This window comes from Pseudorca crassidens, chromosome 19, assembly GCF_039906515.1.
Source record: "Pseudorca crassidens isolate mPseCra1 chromosome 19, mPseCra1.hap1, whole genome shotgun sequence".
NCBI lineage: Eukaryota > Metazoa > Chordata > Mammalia > Artiodactyla > Delphinidae > Pseudorca > Pseudorca crassidens.
Genome location: NC_090314.1, coordinates 6,544,154 through 6,565,060, shown reverse-complemented (window position 1 = coordinate 6,565,060; position 20,907 = coordinate 6,544,154). Strand labels below are relative to the sequence as shown.

Genomic DNA, 20,907 nt, shown 5'->3' with positions numbered 1-20,907 from the left:
ACACTAAATATTATTAAAACTACGAAATGGTATTCTGTAGAATGAAAAAGTTTTCTAAATGGAAATCAGTTTCATCCTGACTCTAGTATGGGTGATGAAAAAAATGACTAATTAAGTAAAGTTTTAAATTCATGAAACCTTTATCATAATTGAAATCAAGGAAGGAAACATCCTTTTTAAGAAAAATTAGTCTTTAATTCAGATTTTTCATTAATTCTAGTACAGTCTTAATTAGTGAAGTTTTAGTCTGCATTGACTTTATGGGACGTAAGTGAGACTCTGTGTTACCATACAGAAATCTTTTCTTTTTGTGAGCATGTTAATAACCTAGATGCTGAATGACGTGACTTTTACAGAGAGGAACCCCGGTGTTCACGGCGGTTCTTTGAGCCAGTGTCTCTGAGCTCTCTTTGGTTCTTTGCTTTGGTGTTAAAGAATTCCTTTCTACACAATAAATATTAATAACAGTTTTTCAGTTACTTGTAACTAAAAGGCTTCGTGATGCAGACCGCATAATGTCTTCAAATTCAACGAATGTTAGTGTCTGAAGGAAAAAAGCAATGATTCTTCACAATCCATTCCATCTAGATCTTTAAAGAGTATAGTTTTTCACGTTTCATCGAGTTGTCTCTGACACTTGTGACCTTTGGGAATATTATTGATGATATGCTTACATGCTTGTTAACGTGCTCTTAAAGAAAATCGAGATAAAAATACAAAGTTACAGTATCTGTTGGCTTTAGTAAACAACTTACGTGTTAGAAAATGTCTGTTTTCTGGAAAATATTAACTGGGTCTTAGAATTACCTTAATGGTTGCTCATATTGGAAGATGAAAAGCATCGCCTCTGTCAGATAGGGTTTCAGAGGCACAGAATGACTGTAAGATGCCTAATTTTGCTTTATATGTGGGACACAGATGGTTTCACCTCTAAGAAGGGATCACAAGCACATAAAAAGGAAATTAAACCTGTTCCCAAGGAATATGTGTGGTGTAGTACACTTTCGGAGAGAATTTTGAAATCAGCTAGCTTAATAAGCTAATAAAGCCAGCTTTGCCACTTAACTTCAGTAGCAGCAAGTATGCCTTCCAAAGCGGTAGTTCTTTGACCAGACCTGGGTAAAATCAGTGCCTTTGGAGGTTTTTTGTTTTTTTTAATTAAACTCTTTATTTTGAGATCATCATAGACTCACATGCAGTTGTGAGAAATGATACAGAGGGGTCTCATATACCCTCCACCCAGTTCTTCTCTGTGGTAGCGTCTTGCAAAAACATCACATGACATCATAGCCAGGATACCAACTCGCCTTCGTGTTTTCAAAATGCTTTTTGAGTCTGTCCACAAGGCCAAAGCATAGCACTATGTTTGTTCTTTCATTCTGAATAAAGAGCAGCTGTGCATAACTATACATATAAAAATTATCTTTAAAATTAACCTAATGTATATATGATGAGATCTCTGTTATTACCTTCTGGGCACGAAGATCCATGCTGTAAAGCTGTTCATTCGCGAATAGTTGACTCTTACAGATTTTACGTGGAGTGGTCTTTGTTTTCCTTCGCAGTTTAGTTTATTGGTTCTGTTGACACATTTTACTTTGATTTTTTTTAAAAATCAGAAGTTGAAATCTTTGAATAATTTTGGTAATTAACCATTATCGTAATGGTAAAATTTCTTTGGAGCTCATGCAGCTGTTTTGTTGGGAACAAAAGCACGTCGCAAGCACGCCACCGGCTTTAGATTCTAGGTTAGTAGTTCTGAAATTTTATGGATATAAAGACTCACCTGCAGAGCTGATGGAAAAGGCAGGCTCCAGTCCCCACTCCTAGATGTTCTTCGTTTTAGAAGGTCAGGGGCGGGGCCCAGGGATCTGCATTTGTAATTAAGTACCGCAGAGGATTCTGATGCACTCGGCCCCTGAACTGCACTTTGAAAACACTGTACTAGACATGGAGCCTTTCTAGCATTATATTGTAGAAGCAATAGAATGTTTATGTTTTTCTCTAAATGTGTATAGAGAACATCATCTTCATTTTCTAAATTTTTGTTCAAATATGGAATTACTGTTTTTCGTAGTCTTATTACTGAATCTATTAGAATTTTTAGATTTTTTTTAAACTGAGTTATAATTGACATGTAACATTATATTAGTTTCAGGTGTACAACATAACGATTTGCTATTTATATATATTACGAAATGATCACCATACAGTTACAAATTTGTTACTCTTGTGATGAGAATTTTTAAGGTCTACTCTCTTAGCGACTGTTAAATATACATACAGTGTTATTAACTATAGTCACCGTGCTGTACACCACATCACCAGATTTATTTTTTTTATAACTGGACATTTGTACCGTTTGACCACCTTCACCATATTTCAACCATATTGAAACGGTTAGATTTCAGTATTGCAAGTCAGTCACACCTCTGTCCTCCAGTTGAAATCCTTTTTCAAACCTAGAGAAGCAAAGGCATTTGCACGGTAAAGGGCTTGGAATAGAGATTGAGGAACAAACACCCTAAAAGCGCTGCCTTTGATGATTGCATTTAATCAAGTAGTTTGGTTGGTTGTCCTCTCCTACCATCCCCCACCCCGCCCCCGTCTAGTCTTTTTTTTTTTCTTTAAGTAATGACAGAAAATTAAAAGTAATAAGGATTCGAGATGAAGGTAAAGAGGAAGAAAACGCTGGCGTAAAACAAAACAAAGAAAAATAAAGGTGATTTATTTTTAAAAGCTTAGGAGTTCGAGCAATCTCCTGTGAAGGCAGGCATCCTGAGTCATTGCAAACGAGGTCAGATGAGGCTCAGCAAATTGTTCTGAAAGCTCAGAAACAGGAGAAATTTTAGAAACATTTCCATCCAAAACTGATTTTAATTTTATAAATACTTGGCTATTCAAAATAGAAAATTACTTCATTAATCTAGAAAATTAGTTTGTGTGCATCGTTTTCTTTCTCAGAGATGACAGAAAAATGAGGTGTGACTTATTCACTTGACCTCTGAGTAATAAGCATCCTTTTAAGGAAAAGCTGGGGAATTATATGTACCTTTTTTTAGATGTTTTTCTTGCTACTTAACCCAAAAGTCTAGATTTGCTTTCATTCATTACCAGTTTGCTTAACCCCCTTTTTTGCTGTTGGCTTGGCCGCACCATACTGATGTTATAGGAGATTTCTCACCATAAAGCCCAGTTGAGACTCTTGTTGTTTGAATGCTGTACTTAATTTGTTTTTTTGATATGTGCATGTCAAAACTTAGAGTGAATCTCCTCCTTCAAAATACATTTTTTGCTGGGGTGTTCTTTTTTGTGATTATCTTATTTATGAGGTTAGCAGAACAAGAACTCTACCTTGATTCACAGTGTTTGGAATTAATTATAGTGAAAGGGGACAGAAAAACATGCATGACTGTAGTCTGTTCATACAGATATTTGCATGTGCTGATGACTTCATTTTAACAATCAACGCTTTATTAACTTAAGACTTTTTGTAAAGTTGTAAGGTTTAGTTTACATCCTATGTTGAAATCTTTTTTTTAAGTCAATGAGAAATCTTTTTTTAAATCAATGAGAAATTAAATGAGTAAAGATGTTTTAGGTTTTTTGTTTTTTTTTTTTAATTGTTTTACCTAATGCTGGCGAGGATGCTGGAAGGCAGGCCCTCTCAGGCTGTTGAGAATGTAAATTGGGACAGTCTTTCTGGAGGGAAATTTTGGAAGTATAGTTTAAAATTGTTAAAAATGTACATTCCCCTCAACCCAGCAATTCCATTTCTAGAAATGTTTTAAATTATCAAAATACGTGCATGTATTTTATGTATTAAAATTCGTTAGACATAATTTCAACATACAGAAATGGGCTCCGTTAAATTATGTCTTATCCATATAATGGCATGCTATGAACATCATAAAAGTCACATTTCCAAATAGCATTTAATGACACGGTAAGTTTGTGAGTGTTATGAAACAAATATTAGATTATTATAGTGAATACAATATGTATATGTCTGAGTGGTAGATCCAAAAGTATTTATAGCTTTTAACCTAGTAATTTTCCTTTCGGAAATGAATGTATATAAAGTGAAAGTAAACAAATATTTACACTTCTTTTAAAACACTGAACCAAGATAAGGAGAATAAAAATAATTCTCCCTATGAGTTATTATATATTTAATGTTTTAATACAGAAAATCTTAAGGGTAGTGTTAAAAGACTGTGGTTAGGATTCTGACGCATGCTTATCTACAGACTGTAAGAACTTTCTAAAACAAATCACTTTAAAATAAATGGGTGAACGGAGAAAAAATAAACAGCATTAAGATAGACTGGAAAGGACACTCTCTGGGATGTCAAAAGGACAGAGGGATTTGAGTCCTGACATTCCGGGAGCTGGGGTGGAGTGGGTATCTCTTCAATTCGGTATTGGGAAATCACTGCTATTTTCAGTTGTCAAATGCAGTTTATATCGAGATTCATCGGCATGCCTTAGACAAATTGCTTATATTTCTATGTTGTTTTTCTCCATGCAGATTTACAACTAGTTTTGTGATTGTTATCAGAGCTCTTTAATACCAAAATGTTCTTGAAGTATTCTTTCAAATATTTCATACAGTGATGATCATTAAAGGGACACTCATGAATAAAATTTCCTTAGAGAGGGAATAGCATCCCTCAGTTATAATATATTGGTTTATAGCTCTTGTCCGATCTTTTTCAATACACATACACAGATAGGCACTATACTGTATATGGCATGTCATAATTTTATTTTTTTCTCTTAGTACCGAATCATGAACTTCCCAAGTCACTCAATATCATTTGCTTTTAAAAGGCTTTAAACATTTTGTATATTATGCCATTATACAAATAAAGCAAAATTTACATTAACTAAGCCCATATTGTTGGATATTGGAATTGTGTCCAATACTTTGTGTTTCCACTGCAGTTAAGCATGTCAGTGGTTCTTTTGGAAAAGAATAAAATCATTTGAAACATATTATTATTATTGCGGTACGCGGGCCTCTCACTGCTGTGGCCTCTCCCGTTGCGGAGCACAGGTTCCGGACGCGCAGGCTCAGCGGCCATGGCTCATGGGCCCAGCCACTCCGCGGCCAGGGCACAAACCCGTGTCCCCTGCATCGGCAGGCGGACTCTCAACCACTGCGCCACTGGGGAAGCCCCGAAACATATTCTTTATATTATTATACCCCTGAACCTTATTTTGGGCAGTTATCGTCTGCATCTCTGTGAATCTTATCATGCTGCCTCATTATTTTATAAATTAAGTATCTTACCTCCCGAGCTGGGCTGTGATCTGGGGCCAGGGTCTCCATCTCGCAGCCCCTCAGAGCATCCTCATCCCAGCCGTGTCTCACGCTCAAGCCTCCTGTGCCGGGTGGCGTGTAGGGCCATGATTGAGCACAGGGACTCAGGCAGCCCAGGTTCAAATCCAAGCCTTATGACCCTGGTTAATTACTTGTCTGGGTTTCAGTTATCTCGACTTTCAAATGAAGATAATGGTAATACCTACCTACAGGAGATAAGGCTTAATACACAAAACACTGAGCCCAGGCGTGGGAATAGTAAACCCTCGGTGAGTAATAGCTAATAGCGGTACTTATTCCTGATTTGTTCAGAATAAGTCAGTGCATTGCTGTAGCCTCATCAGTATTAAGAAGGCATTTTCCCATTGCTCTTCTGTGTTTGCTTGTCCGTTACATTCATTTAGTCATGAAACTAACTATAGATTTTCACCTGCTTCACGTTGTGACTGGTTATTGTGAGAAGCTAACATTTGAATGAACCCTCACAATATTAGCCAGAATCCATCAATTATTTTATGCATAGCAGATTTGCTGGTCACCTCATGGGAAATATATTTCCTTCATTACTAAATCCATAGCTGAGAATGTGCACTGTCTTTCAAGTAAAAAGCTGATCAAAATAAAAGGTTTTACAATTTTATTATTTAAGGTTTCATAAGACAGTTTCAAATGAAATAACCTAGCTTTATATTTTTGTAATGTCTAAGTCAGTGGATTTTTTAGCAGTAAAACAAAATTGCATAGTGATTGCAAACTTAGATATTTTGTTCATCAGCATCACACCTCAAAGTGGAAAAACTACAGATGTGCACACTTGAGGCCTTCTACGTGGAAGAAACCCTCTGTCACCTCCAATATTTAGTATCAGAAATGGTTTCAGCTGGTAGTCCTAAGCTTGCTGGACTAATAAATGTCTGTAAATTCTTGAGCAAATCAGAGTATGCTATAATAGTAAAATTAAAACAAAACTTCTGAGAAATATGGCCTTAGCGAGCTACAGCCATGAATAAACAAATAAAGCTATGGAAAATATAGGTTTGAGGACTTCTTAAAAGTGAAGAAACCTTTTCTAAAAGAAGCCTCTTCTCTTAAGTCTGCTTGACCTGCCATGTTTATAAGGGCCTTTCTCCCTCAAACTAACCTTCAAAAGCGTTTGTGATGAAACTTTTACATTTCTAATGTGTTTTGGAAAACCTAAAAGATTTAATGTGGTTTGGAAAATGTAATGTAACATTTAATTTTTAAAAATACTCCCAGAACATCTGCAAATCTTTCTTTAAATGTAGCCACATCTATCTGTTTAATTTACTCCTTGTGCTTATTATTTTTCTCATTATTATAATAAAACAAAATTGAAAAAGAGAGCAAAAATCCATAGACCCACCACTCTGAACAAATTATAAACTATAAACTATATTATTAGTGTTTGAAGCATTTTCCCAGATTATTAGTCTTAATTATCATCTTTAATGACTGCCTGATGTTCCATTAAGGTGTCTTACCACATTGTAACCGTTCCTTCAGTGCTCTTCCAGTGTTTATCTGTTAAAAGCAACCCTGCAGCAGACGTTTTAAATTTTTATCATGTAGTTTTCTCCTATACTTCTATATCATTTCCTTGATATGTAGTTCCAGAAGTGGAATTTATTAGAAACAAACTAAGCTCATTAAATTTAGAGTTCCTTACTGCCCTTCATAAGAATGTTTTCTTTTGTAAATGATATTGAAATAATATATTCTTATTTTCATATTCCTGTTTTTGTTAATTTCAGGCATTTTATATCCTTAATAGTAATCTCATTGACTTGTTATGAAGCAATACAAAATTTAGATTATTAAATATCATGTAATATGTGGTCAGTAAATCTTCAGCGAGCCTGTTCATTTAATTGCAATGTTACATCTGATTTCTTGGTTGCATTAGCTTTCAAAATCTTGATTTGTGGTGGTAGTTTTCTTTTTAAAAAAACTTTTAATAGAATTAATTTTTAAGTCATCACATTATGATAAATAAAATGAGGTCTATATTCTCATTTATATATTTTAAGGTACATATGCTCTCAAATATATTTAATTATAAGAGCTGTCATTTTGAAAAATTATACTAGTATAAACTAGACTCTGCTTTATTGCTGTTCCTCATATATTCTTTCAAGAATTCATATGTGGATATTGTCTGGGATTTTTAAGCCTAATTATAAGTTATAGTGCTAATTTATCTGTTAAAGATCAGTTGACAAAGTCCCAAACCCCTCTTCCCAGTGTGACTTGTCTTATTAATTTGTATTATACCTGTAAAGACTGTCTTTTAAAGAATGAGAAGTATTTTAGTCACGTCTCGTTATGGAATAAAAGTCACTGTCAACGGATAAACTGAAATAAATGTCTTAATGGTTAGGTAGTTTGGCCGACTGTGTTTTTATAAAGACATTCATTACGCAACATTGTTTTTCATCATTACAGATTTAATTATAAGTCTGTTTGCCTTTCTGTCTGCTATGGCTGCTTGTGGGAGTGGTAGTTACTTACTGTTTTCCTGGCACATAAATTCAGGGTTTCTCTGCTTCACAGAAGAGAGACTAGTACATGATCTGGAAGGCTTTTTTTTTTTTTTTGCGGTACGCGGGCCTCTCACTGTTGTGGCCTCTCCCGTTGCGGAGCACAGGCTCCGGACGCGCAGGCTCAGCGGCCATGGCTCACGGGCCCAGCCGCTCCGCGGCATGTGGGATCTTCCCAGACCGGGGCACGAACCCGTGTCCCCTGCATCGGCAGGCGGACTCTCAACCACTGCATCACCAGGGAAGCCCCTGGAAGGCTTTTTTTAAATATAGGAGAACGGTGGTCCACTTGGTATTTCTAAAGTAAAATCTCTGATTAGACGTGCACTCAAGTAAGTTCTTACATGTTTTGTCCGTAAAATCTGACTCTGGGTACCATTTAGAGTTTAACCTGGTGCCAGCTCCTCATTTGCTTTTTTACCCATCCTCAGTGTGGAGGCTTCCTTCTGCTGCTTTCACTGTCTCCTGTCACCAACAGTAAGAAAGGGAGTACTTGCATCTCTTTGAAAGCCTGCCCTCCCATTAGTGTATTTAAAAGGAAACTGGAGGGGAATTCCCTGGCGGTCCAGTGGTTAGGACACCGGGCTTCCACTGCTGGGGGCTCGGGTTTGATCCCTGGTCGGGGAACTGAGATCCTGCAAGCCGTGAGGCGCAGCCAAAAAAATTAAAATTAAAAAAAATAAATTAAAACTGGTTAAGAAAGGTGGTCGTTAAAATTAGAACCTTTTCTGTGTGGAAGTATTTCATTAAGACATTAATGCTGTCCGTTTAACTCATATTTATTAGAAAACTAGATTGCTACTTTACACGGATAGTTGTGCAAACACAGAAAATCGTATATATTCTAAGAATTGCCTCTGAGGCAAAAAACTGTGATGCTGACAGAAACTACGTGGAGATGTAATCGGTTGCAATTCTTTAAGTATTGGGATTTGATGACCAAATAAATAGCTTAGCCATTCACCTAAGCTGCATGATCATACTAATAAGTTCACAGTCACATATCACTTACTGTAATTCATAGGCATTTTTAAATGTTTGCCTGTTTTCTGGGATTATATTGATATTTGACAGAAAAGTTAGAAATATTTAAGTTCTCTTTATGCCATTTTTAATTAATTAAATTTAAAACTTTAAAAAAGTTCCCATTGAAAAACTCACAGTGAACGTCAGAACCCTATTATATCTTTCCTCTCCTAGAAACTCCAAGTAATTTGGAATTTTTATCCACATATCTTAGAAAAGGAAACATTTCTTCCCGGTTTGCTTTTAACAGGAAGACTGAAAATATTGTGTGTGTGGATGGAAAGCTTTTCTTCCGTGGATCAACCACTGTGTTACTTCGGCATCGTTCTGTAAGGTGGTCAATGCACGTGTTACACTCTCAGAACACGGTAACCATGCTTATAACATGGCACAGGTTTTTGTTTGGCTTCTCAGGAAAGAAGTTATATACTTAAACTTTTCTCAGTTCTGGGAAATTTCCCAGTATCCTTCCCTTGCCCATGACATATGTCTTGCCCTACCAAAAGAATTTTCCACCGTTTCCTGTGTTTCAGTGAAGGAACTGTAGGTCCTTCTCTGTAGGCCCAAGTCTATGCTCAGATACATATTCTGAATATATCAGACACAGAATCAAGGCATGTCCAGTAATCAGGTTGAAAGGAAAGCAGTGGGAATACAGGAACAGAAACAATTATAAAAGGCTGTCGGAAGTATTCCACTTAATGACTACTTATATAACACCTGTGTTCCCTTCTTAAGCCTTTGAAAATGCCCCAGTATATTTTATGTGCTATTTTATTTTTTGATTCAAGTATTATTTCCATTATTATTTATTTATTGTTTTGATGTAATAGTCATTGTTTTTATTCACCATTCCAGTTTTTTTCTTTTTCACTTAAGTTCCTAAAGAAGCTCATTTTGTAATATACCTGCTTTCAGCACGAAGACTTTCAAAAGGTTATTTAAAAATAATTTTAGGTAATCAGTAAGAGACTGAGGATTGTAGGGGAAAATAGGCAGCAGAAAAATTTTACTAAAGTTAAAATGCACTATAATTGTACCCCCATCACAGAATCTCGGAGACAGAAGGGAATGGGGTCATTAAAGAGCGGTTTCGAGTCACTTTGCTTAAGATAACAGTAAGTAAGTAGGTAGTTGGTGTCTCCTCAGAAGACGAATCATTTCCCTTTGCAGCCGTATAGGATCTGAAGTTCAAAAATAAACCGTAATCTTAGAAGAAATGTGTTAATCTTCCAACACGTTATTGAACATTTACAGAAGGCCTGCGTAACTATATTTTTAAGGTATTTATTCTCTGATCGGCAGAATGAGTGAGACACATTTTTCCCCCGATTCCCCCAGCCTCCTCCTCTCTGCCGCCCCCTCCTGGGTGTGTAGAGTAACGCGACGATTAAACCAACAGGGGCCGGGGTGCCGGCGCAGGCTGGCTCCGGGCCACATGCAGACGGGAGGTTTTGTGTTACTCCAGGTTTTGGTGTATCGACGTGTCCTCACGAGGGAGGGGATCACCCAGTTGAAATACATACTGCAACCCCTGAGGGATTAAGTGTGTTTCCTTTGCTTTATAGTTAAGAATTTTACAGTTTCTTTGTTTGGAACATCTCCGATGGCTTAATGATTTCTGTAGCTCCCACCCCCGCCCCGATGGGACCAGATGTGTATCAGAGCAGCAGCTGAATCTCTGTAGATTTGCCAGTTTTACTGCTCACCTTGTGGTATATAACCTTTTCTTTTCGAGTATCGTTTCGTTCTGCCATGGATCCCAGATAAAGGTGATTTTACTTATTTCTTGCCTTTTAAAATGTTCATGTTCTATTTTTTTTTTTAATGGTGGCATTTAAGCTCTTTGTAGTATTTTAGGGAACTGTTTCAGAGGTCAGACTTGTCATATTATTGATAGTTTATCACCATTAATGGTTTCAGTAAGCATGCCTGTTTTTTTATAGTTGTGGAGGAATCCGCAAGACTTTATTAATTTGCTAGTCTTTTGTCCCCATTAGATTAGGATGAAGTAGCACTAGTTGAGGAAAAGTTCCTTTAATCTGTGAGACCCAAGTTTTAAAAAGTTGGGTTTAAAAAAAAAATTCGAAATCTAAATAGTCTGTTCATATTAGTCGCCTTTAGTGGACTTTAATGCATTTCCTTATTGTTCTTCAAAACTGGCCTTCAGAATTACCTGTTTTAAAAATGATTTTTGCAAAGATGGAATTATGGTCCTTGGCAGCTGTCAGAATAGAAATCCCTTGGAGCTTGTTGCGAGATCTCTGGAGGATTCTTAGCCTCGCCCCGGACACCTCCTGCTGTTGACCGTGCTGGCTAAGATGAGGGGCCCAAACTTCATGTGCGGTAGGAGCAGAGACCACGTCCTCTCTTTTCCAAATGCTAACCTTGTGCTCAAGTCCGCTGACGACACGGGGAGACGTGTGGGCTTGGGGGAAAACTAAGCATGTTGAGGTGGGAGTGGGAAAGATCCAGCTAAAAGACACCATGCTGTGGAGAAAAGGGGTGCCTGATGGACTAGGTTTCATAGGAGGTGGGAGGGAACAGGGTCGCCAGCCCAGGTGGAGGGAAGGAGGAGGCTGCACCCATCGGTTGAGAGCGGACCAGATTGAACTCGCCCCCCACCCTCCCGTGAAGGGGAGCAGAGCCAGTGGGCTAGAGAGGTCCAGGGGGCTCACCAGGGAGTGGTACGAGCCCCCTTTGACACTGGTGACTCTGAACTTGAAGTGAACCCTCTTGTCCTGTCGGCGGTTGTTCGGGCAGAGCTCCACTGCCGAGGCACACACGAGAAGCAGAATGTAGGGCAGACCAGTGAGTCAGCTCTGTGCTAATGATGGATGCGGCACGGCTACCGCGAAGGGTCCCTGCGGACCTGACAGGAGGTTCTGACCCTTAGAGGGGAGCAGTCAGGGGCGAGAGAAGATGAGGCCCCGGGAGGTAAAGGGGCCGGAGCTTCTGTGAAGGGCTTTCTGTGCCACGTGAGTGCCTGGACTTTATTCCCTGGGCAGCGGGTAGCCATGAAGAGTTTTAGGCTGGGAACTAACATGATCAGGTCTGTACCTGAAAAGATCGTGTTTGCTGCTGTGTGAGAAATTGATAGGGGTAATCAATAATGCAGATAGGAAGTGTGGGGAGTCGCTGTAATCTAGGCAAAATAAAATGGTCGCCTGAGTTAAAGGAGTGGCACCAGGGATGGAGGGAAATGGGTGTCCTTGAGAAATATTTAGGATCAACATTTTATCCTGTGATTCTTTCTGGGGGAAAAAAAGGATTCTAATTGACTAAGGCTCCATTGATATTGGCTTTCTACTAGATAAGTTTAGTTATTCTTTATTAGTTAACCTAACGAAGGTCTGTCCAGATTTTATATTTGTATCATTTAGGTAAAAATTTTTATTACTTTTTCTTTTTCCTAAGTAGAACATACATGGTCTTTATAGACAATTATAAAATACAAAAAGAATACTCACCCCACATCTCTCTACCCAGATCTTGTAAATATTTTGCTATGTTTTCCTTCCATCTCTTTTCAGAAAGCAGTGTTACAAATTGAGTTCCCTCTGGCAGGAGAAAGGGTGACCTATAACACCATTTCTGAAGCTCGTCAAAACCAGTGCAACTTTCTGAGTTTTCTTTTACTTATAGGATATGGTACTTCAGGCCCCTGATAAGTGCTGGGTGACCTTTTAGGGCGAAGCCTTAAAATACAGCTTAATGAGCGACAGCCTGAGTAGCATGTTTGGAGGAGAACATTACCCCAGCACCACGTTGAGCACACACACACCTTATTTAAAATACCTCGTGGGGAAAAATCAATGGGAACAGCGAGTCTCACTTAATTTGTTTATTCTTGGTATGGCTGTGGAACACTGGTAACAACCAAAGAGCCATGACTGACCGCGTATCTTAACTGATTTGTAAGCTGAAAGTAATGGTATGTGGAACCCTGCTGGATAAGGTGCCTCTCCCGGTGCTTTATTTATTTATTTTTGTTAACATCCCTTTTAACTTGGTCTGAGACCGATTGAGACATTATCTTGGACCTGGGAGGCTGTGAGCCATACTGGAATGACAAACACTTGTTGACAGCTTTGAGAAGATGGATGGAAAAACAAACTCCGACAGGGTTCACACGTTTGTTTTCCCTTTGAGTCTTTAGAAGAACGTTGCCCCCATTATTTAGCATAGGGGAAGAAAAAGTTGCACCTCGTTATCAAAGTCAGTATTTCCTGAGCCTGACTTGCAGACATCTCTAGAACACATCTACTTTTTGCATAGCGTGTAATTAATCAAAATAGGAATAGGAAGTTCATCACTAGGGCCAAGTTATATTTCGACCTGCTTTTGGTGTCTGTGTCATTTTAGCTTACAAAATTCAGTAGTGTGGTAAGTATGTTGTTATCTGTTAGAAGGGCTAATAAGTATATTTTATATCTGAGCAGCATCTCTCTGGAGTAATAATAATTATCTACTAATATAAAAGCATGGTATAATAGAAAAGCACAAATCTGATATTAGGAATCGAACAAATATTTACCCGTTGGTGTAATAGTGACCCATATCTTCATGTGATTACAAGGAGGAAAAAGTAATCCATTTACTACTCTGTTAAATACACAGAACTATTGATCCCCAAACTGATTATGAGACAAAGATTAATATAAATTATTTACTATGTTTATAATGATTAATGCCTTTCAGATACTTAAACTAGGAGTAACGTAGGCAAGTTATTTTATAGGTATGACGTGAGATGAAATGATTTGGGGCCGTTAGCTTTACAGTGAGTTAGAATAATTTCACTGCATCCGTCTGCCTAACATCTTCCCATTTTCTTCTGGTAATAGAATTGTCCTTTCCTATCGAGAAAATAACACTCACGATTTGAGGGCGATACAGTATCACTGTGTCTCTCCACCTGCACCCTCCCTGTGGTCACAGGCTAGTCGCATCATCACCTAGCTGTGAGGATTCATGGCCATGGTGGCTCTGGACTTTTCTTCTGGAGGTATCAGGCAATAAACTTTCTGCTAGGGTCACCAGGAGGATGAGAGTCTAGGGCTGCCCGTGCCATTTTGCCTGCTTCCTGGAAGGCGCCTGCATGCAGGAGTACTCGGGGTAGATGCGAGAGGTGGAAAGAGCCAGAATCATGACAGCACATTTGGCACTGGACCCAGTAATTCCTAAAAGCAGGCACAGCCCTGTAGTAAGAAATTAAACCCCATTTTTGCTTTGAGCTGTTTGGGTTGTGTTTCTACCATTTGCAGCCCCAAGAGCCTGACTCATGTAACAGCTCATATGATAGCTGGGGGGCAAGAAACTAGGAGGAGTGTCACCAGTGGAGGCTGGTGGGGTGGGGAGCCAGGATTAAAGGGGAAATTTTAAATGAAAAAAATTCCAGAAGAACGACGGATTTTTATGAGGGAAAGAGACTGAGAGAAAAACTTCTTTTGGAAATGAACATAGACAGAAAATAAGTTGTTTGCTGAAGGAAAAGCAAGTATTATTCACTCCTGGGCAATGCACTGCTCTGATGTTTGAAGTTCTTACAGCCTTTCCTGTATTGGGACGTTGGAACTAAGAGGCCCGGACCCATATGGTGTTGGCTTCAACTGGAAAGGGCAGAGGTGGAGCCTTGGAGGTAACTTGACCCAAGGAATCAGTGTTGGGCCTCTCCTCCACTTCCGTTTCTCCTGCTCCGTGGCCACAGGCAACCCAAGAGAAGGGAGGACATACCTTCCTGGGCTTTTGGTTTGTAAAATCCCAAGGAAAGACTCTGTTTGAATCCGATACCACTCAGTAAACCAGTCACTGTGTCCAGGCGTGGGGTAAAGTACTGGGTGACATGGCCATTTGAGACCTAATGACTAGAGCCTTCTAAAGGAAGGGCCCGAGAGGACAGGCCTGGGTTGAGCGGCTGTCCAAGTGTGCTCACCGAAGCGTATCACTGGGGGTGTTATTCGAAGCAGCGAGGGTATATGAAAAGGCGGGCCAAACAGTGTGTTCTAAGGGTTGGTAAGACAACATTTGTATTTTATTTTCAACACAAGTTGTAGCAGTTTTACTTCTCTGCTTCGGACGTAGTTGGAGCCAACTGAAATGATAATAACATTATGAAAAAATTGCAAAGCACAGGGGAAAAATGTGAGTAGATTATCAAGCCAGCTATATGTTCTAAAGTGTTTAAATTTCTCATCTGTATCACCGCCACTTTACGTTTTGGGAATGTGGTTTCAATAGCTAAACCAAAGCAGTGAGCCTCACTGAAAGGCATTATAGGAAACGCATGAAAAACAGCGTAAAGCAGCATAATGTGCTTGGAGGAATTGTCTAGCCCTCGCTGGAATGAACCAGAAGTCTTGGTCAGCGTGGTATTTCTACCCAGATGTCGCTTGTCCTGATAAATTTGAGCGTTCGTGGGAGTCAGAAGCTACTGCCAAGTTTTGGCACCCTGCAGTTCAGTTGCTGTGTTCTAGACCTCAGTTCCCATCTTTGGATGGCTGACTTGCCAGAAACAGAGAAAATATAACATCTTTTTTCATCCGGATGAAACCATTCATTAGAATTCCTGAACTAAGTGTGTGTGTGTGTGCGCGCACAGACTTGAGAACTGCCAAGATAGTTATTTATACAAGAGTTTCTGTGTTATATTGGATAACACCTTACCAGCATTTAAATAACATGATTTGTAATTGGAATCCTCATTAGTCCTGTGAAATTAAATTAATAAGTCAAATACTTATAGAATGTGTTTGAATATTGGGGAAGGGAGGGAAGGTGACAGACGGAACATTTTAATTATGTGTAACTTGAACACATTCAAAGAATTTTTAACACTTATAAATTGTAAATCGTTTCAACATGTAATTCAGTCTACAAATATACTTAACTTGCAGTGATGGTTTATTTAATAAATTATTTATTGAGTGCCTATTTGCGTAGTTCCCTTTAACGTTAAGGATGGGATATTCACATATCTCAGGAAGCCTGTCATTGAGATCATAAGATGGTCATACTGGACAGGTAACTACTTTTAAACAGCAGCCCTGTTGAAAGTATTAGAGAAGAGGCCTGTATCAGTTAAGGTTTGATCAGGATGTCGGAACCACTTGAGAGATATAAGGGATTAGGCCTGGTGGGACCATGGATGTGTTGCAGTCCTGTAAGCCTCTTGCCCCTGTACCTGGTGCCAGGCCTGAGGAAAGCAGAGGAGAGCAGGAGTGACCCGGAATCCACAAGGAGGAGCAGAAGTGCATGAGAAAAGACTGGACCACGTGTCTGTTTCCTGCTGCTTCCAAGCCTGCACCTTTGATGATGCAGGTTGACCTGCAGGAGAGCATGCACTTGACCATGGAACAGCACACAGACTTGGCCCAGGATCACGAGACGTGGACAAGCTCGGGGGGCAGCTGCGGGCCCCGTGCCGCTCCAGGCCAGCAAGGTGAGCCAACGGATCCCAGCTGCCACGTGTGAGCCGCAGTAAAGCCAGACCTCACACCAGTTTTGCAAGTGTAAACATGGCCGCTCCTGCATTCCCACCTTCCAGATCTCATGTGTGCTTCCGTGGCTGCCCCTAAGCTACAGCTGTGGGGAGAGGGCGTTCCGGGCAGCATGGTTCCCGGTGAGCTAAATCAACGCAGCACAGACCCATCACAGCTCGTCGTTGTCGGCCTGGCGCTTGGATACACCCTTCAGTCGTACTTCCAGATAAGGCGATAGCAAAAAGTTGTGTGTACACTGAACATGATGAAATTCTCCTTACAACCAACAGTTCACTGATCCACTCCCTGAAAGAGGAGGTAAAGTCCCTTTATTCATCTCTGGGGGAATGTTCACTTCTCTTCCAACTGATCCTGTGTAACTTCAATACTGAGGCATGAGAGTAAATACTATTAGCATATATTCAGTGGTAGGAGAATGGGAGACAAATAAAAAATGTGGTTTATATATACAAACATATTTATAGCAAAACAAGGAGAAAATACTCAGAACTATTACATTCCTTGTTTCTGCAACTGGTCGTAGGGTTGTAGCTGGTGTTTATAACTACCTTGTTCTGCTGGCCAGTCCGCGTGCCCTTTGTCCTTGGACGGCTGTAGTTCCTTGCCACAAGAGATGACCCAAAGCTTAGTTCTTGGAGGCTCTGGACTGGACCTCTTATACTCTGGGGGCAGGAAGGTAACGTGGCAATCCACCTCGTGGAACAGTTTCCTGAGTAGTTTCAACATGCATCTCCTCGATGACTCACTCCAGTGTGTTTACCTATGAGAAATAAAAGCATGTGTTCATGCAGCGACTTATACACAGACGTTCATCGCAGCTTTTTCGTAATAGGTAAAACCCGGAAACAACCCAAATATGCAACAAGTGAATGGATGTACAGATTGTGGTATTACCATGTCATGGAATATTAACAGTAAAAAGGAATGACCTATTGACACACTCAGTGATAGGATGAATCTCAAAATAATTATGCCACGTGAAAAAAAATCCAGACAAAGAGAGGGCATATTATTTGATTCCATTTACGTAAAAGTCTAGAAAATGCAAATAGTCTATAGGGGCACAGAGTAGTTCCGTGTCTGCCTAAGGATGAGGTGTGGACAGGAGGGTGGGGGAGAGGGACTGCAAGGGGGCATGACCGAGCTTTTGGGAAGATGGATGCGTGCGGTGTCTTCATATGGTGATAGCTTCAGGGGTGTGTACAGATGTCAAAACTTAACCAAATCATACATTTTAAATACATGCAGTTTATTGTATATCAAGTGGACCTCAGTAAAGTTAAAAAAAAAAGATTGAACCAAAAAATGGACAGTCTGTATTTTCATTTACCGACTAGAGTGACAGTGCTATCATGTGAAATCAGAAACAGGCTTATCACCTTTTAAATTCTGTAATTCTTGACAAGTGATTGTTGTATTTGCAGCATTTCGATTTCACCTCAGGTGCAGCCACATTTCCAAGTGGTTCAGGCAGGTGCCATGGGGATTGAAAGGAGGAGGGGATCACATCAGGTCAGAGGTTCAGGCTTCAATTAAACCGGACCTTAGTCTTGAAGGAAGGGTCGGGTTTGTGAGGGGCTGGGAGTCTTGTGGGCGGGTGCAGGTGTGGGGGAGAAGCGGCAGCTCTCGGCCTGCATGGCAGCAGTGTCGTCACACACTGCCCGACGTCGGTAGGTGAGAGCAACTGTTCTCATTTGCTGCTGAGGAAACTCTTAAGGCTCCAGACACTAAGTATTTCCTGCAGCCTCAGACCTAGAAGCCACCTAAGTCTCCATCCCCCGGGCACTTTGCTGTGTTCATAAGACAGTGCCAGGTGTGACACCCTGGTCTCAGGTGTACAGGAGAGCTGTCCCAGGCAGAGGGGCATGTGGCCTTAGTCTCAGTGTAAGCTCCTCACTTGTGTATGGTTTCATCTGGCATCTTATTCCCTTCAGACCTGGCCTTGGCTCTAGTAGCCCATTTCCTGTGTCATCTGGTGCTTGGTTAATTCACAGGCTTTGGGATGTGTGAAAAGTTCTGAAATTGTGGACAGCACTAATGCTCTAAAGCTGAAACATTGGCTTTGAGGAATGCAACTGTGTGTTTAACACGTGGTTTTCAAAGCGGGTAAAAGTAGAACTGTGCATGTTCCTGATAATTAGTGCATATATTTTTTGAAATGTGTCTCTCCCAGAGAATTTTTCTCTAAAGAGTACCAAGAGTATGAGTTTGTAGTATCAAAATTAAAATGAAATTTACTGTGGAAAAAAAACTGTAGCATTAAAGCAGGAGAGAATAATTGTTTCACACTGTATTTAATATTTTGTTTTGTTTTCAATCTTTTTGCAGTTTTTTGAGGTTCCATTTGATTCAAACATGAATAGGACAAAGAACAGACCTCTGGTTCGTGGACAGATCAGGTAAAATCATGAATGTCAGTCCCCTCCATGTTACAGAACATTCATTTGCTTGTCCATCCTGAATCATTTCCCGGTATTTTGCCTTGAGTTGTAAAGTGAAAAGAACACCCCACCCGCAAAGGGACATACGGGGAGGGGGATATGTAGTGCTCTCCAACTCTAACCAGAATGCAGGGCTCAGAGCTCAGAATGGATCTGAGATGGGCAGTTTTGCTGTGGGAATAACTGACGCGATAGTTTCCCTTATTAGACTCGGTTTTGAGACGTGGGCTTGTTTTGCTCGTAGTGGCTAAAGGTAAAAACATTCCATTAACACAGGTGATTTCAGACAGGTCCATACAGGGTCTCAGCATCAAGCTATGTCTGAATGCTTATGTTTTCAGATGAGCTGAGAGCACCGTTAGACCCCAAGTAAAGCACTGCGTCCTTTACTCTCCTCTCCACCAGATTCAACTAAGTAGAACTAAAAGGCATATAAATATTTTAATACCACTAACGGTTAATAATTAAACATTTTACTTCCTGGAGGCCTCGAAACCGGCATTTTAAAATATTTTTTAAAGTCTAATAGCCAGCACAGGTGAGAAGAATAGAAAGGACCAGTGGTTCATACTGCATGACTGTTCTAAGTCAGAGAAACCCCTGTCCACCTGTCCCGGCGGAGCCCTCACGGAGCTTCAGATTCATTGGCGTAACACCGTGGATCAAATAATCATACATATCAAGCAAAACAATAAAGGAAGCAAGTTCAGATGCAGTCAGATGTCTGTGTAAACGTAATTTTTAGTATTTGCTGCTTTCAGCCATCCAGTTCTTAAATGAATCTAAATATTGAAAAGGGCAGTAGATCCAGATGAAAACACCTAAGAACAGAAACCTCATACCTGACTGATCCTTTATTTCCCTTTGTGAGATCTGATGCAGCTGTCTGCTGTCTTTACGTTTAGAAAGTGTCAGAAGCACTTTGACTTGAGTAAAGTCGTTTTAGAGGGCACATGTAAGCCCCGTAACCCATCTCAAAAGCTAAACGATGCTCCTGCCACCGCTGAAATCACGGGTGCCTTCCTACTTGTTTGGAATTTCTGTCCAGGCTTTCTTCCTCAGTGAACTCATACTCCTTTAGGACCAAGGGAAACGGGATAAGCCCAGCAAACAGCCATTAGGCGTGGCATGGTCATCAGATAAAGGCCGTCATTCTTCTAGTAGCCTGTCTTACTTCGCCCAGCGTGCTCATTTCCTCGCGCCCAGGAAAGCACAGTCTCAGTACATCCAGGAGGGAGGAGCATCACGGCATTGGTGGCTGGTGTTGGCAGTGCCCTGGCGTTAAAGGAAGAGGCTACAGTACGAGTTTATTAGTCTTGATAGACTTGGAACTTATCTTTTGTTTGCAAGATGACCGAGGCAGAATCTCATTTATGATAATAAACCGTAATTGCTCTTCTAGAGGGCAAATTATAGGCCTGAAAAATCTAGACTCAGACTTATTTTTCTAGCTAGGATGTATTTTATTAAATAGGTACAAGGAGCTGTTACGAGTCTGTGGCAAAATCTTGCATTGAGAATCATAGTTTTAAAACTGAAGACTTAATATCTTGCCATTTAGTGTTTACTATAATTCAGTAAATCATTTTCTTCTACACAGATATTTTATAAATGAGTGGCCATAGGGGTATAGCAGAAAGTCTTGTAGACGACCATTGACATTTATCTCTCAGCTTTGGTGGCTCTCCCATTCATAACGGCTATTGGGCCTTAAGTCCAAAGCCTAGCCAGTTTGCTCTGAAATTCTCTTTTGGTGTTTACTGTCCCATTTGATCTGGGCCTGTATGAATCTGCACAACCTTGTAGACTTAGTCACAGTTTGGCAGGTAAAGTGTGATCCCTGTCATTGTTGACGGGCAGCGGTGAAGTGAATCTGGGGAAGAAATCCTTAAAGGTCTTTTGCTGATGACAGCCTTTGTCCATAGCTTGGTTGTATCCATTTGACGGACATAGTGTAGACGTTTATTTTCATTATCTTTTTCAAGTGATTGCAGATTTTTTTGAAAATTTTTGTTTAAGTGAACTAAATTCTATTCTAGGGAGTTAAAGTAATA

The 20,907-nt window shown here is 40.0% G+C and overlaps 1 protein-coding gene across 1 annotated transcript in view; it reads left to right on the top strand.

The window, feature by feature from the left end:
- The window catches only part of COX10 (cytochrome c oxidase assembly factor heme A:farnesyltransferase COX10), a 110,415-nt gene that overhangs the window by 56,485 nt on the left and 33,023 nt on the right, over positions 1–20,907 (top strand). Inside the window, exon 5 of the mRNA XM_067715749.1 lies at positions 18,741–18,811. Within this exon, the coding sequence (XP_067571850.1) occupies positions 18,741–18,811 (71 nt within the window). The remainder of the gene's footprint in view (positions 1–18,740; positions 18,812–20,907) is intronic.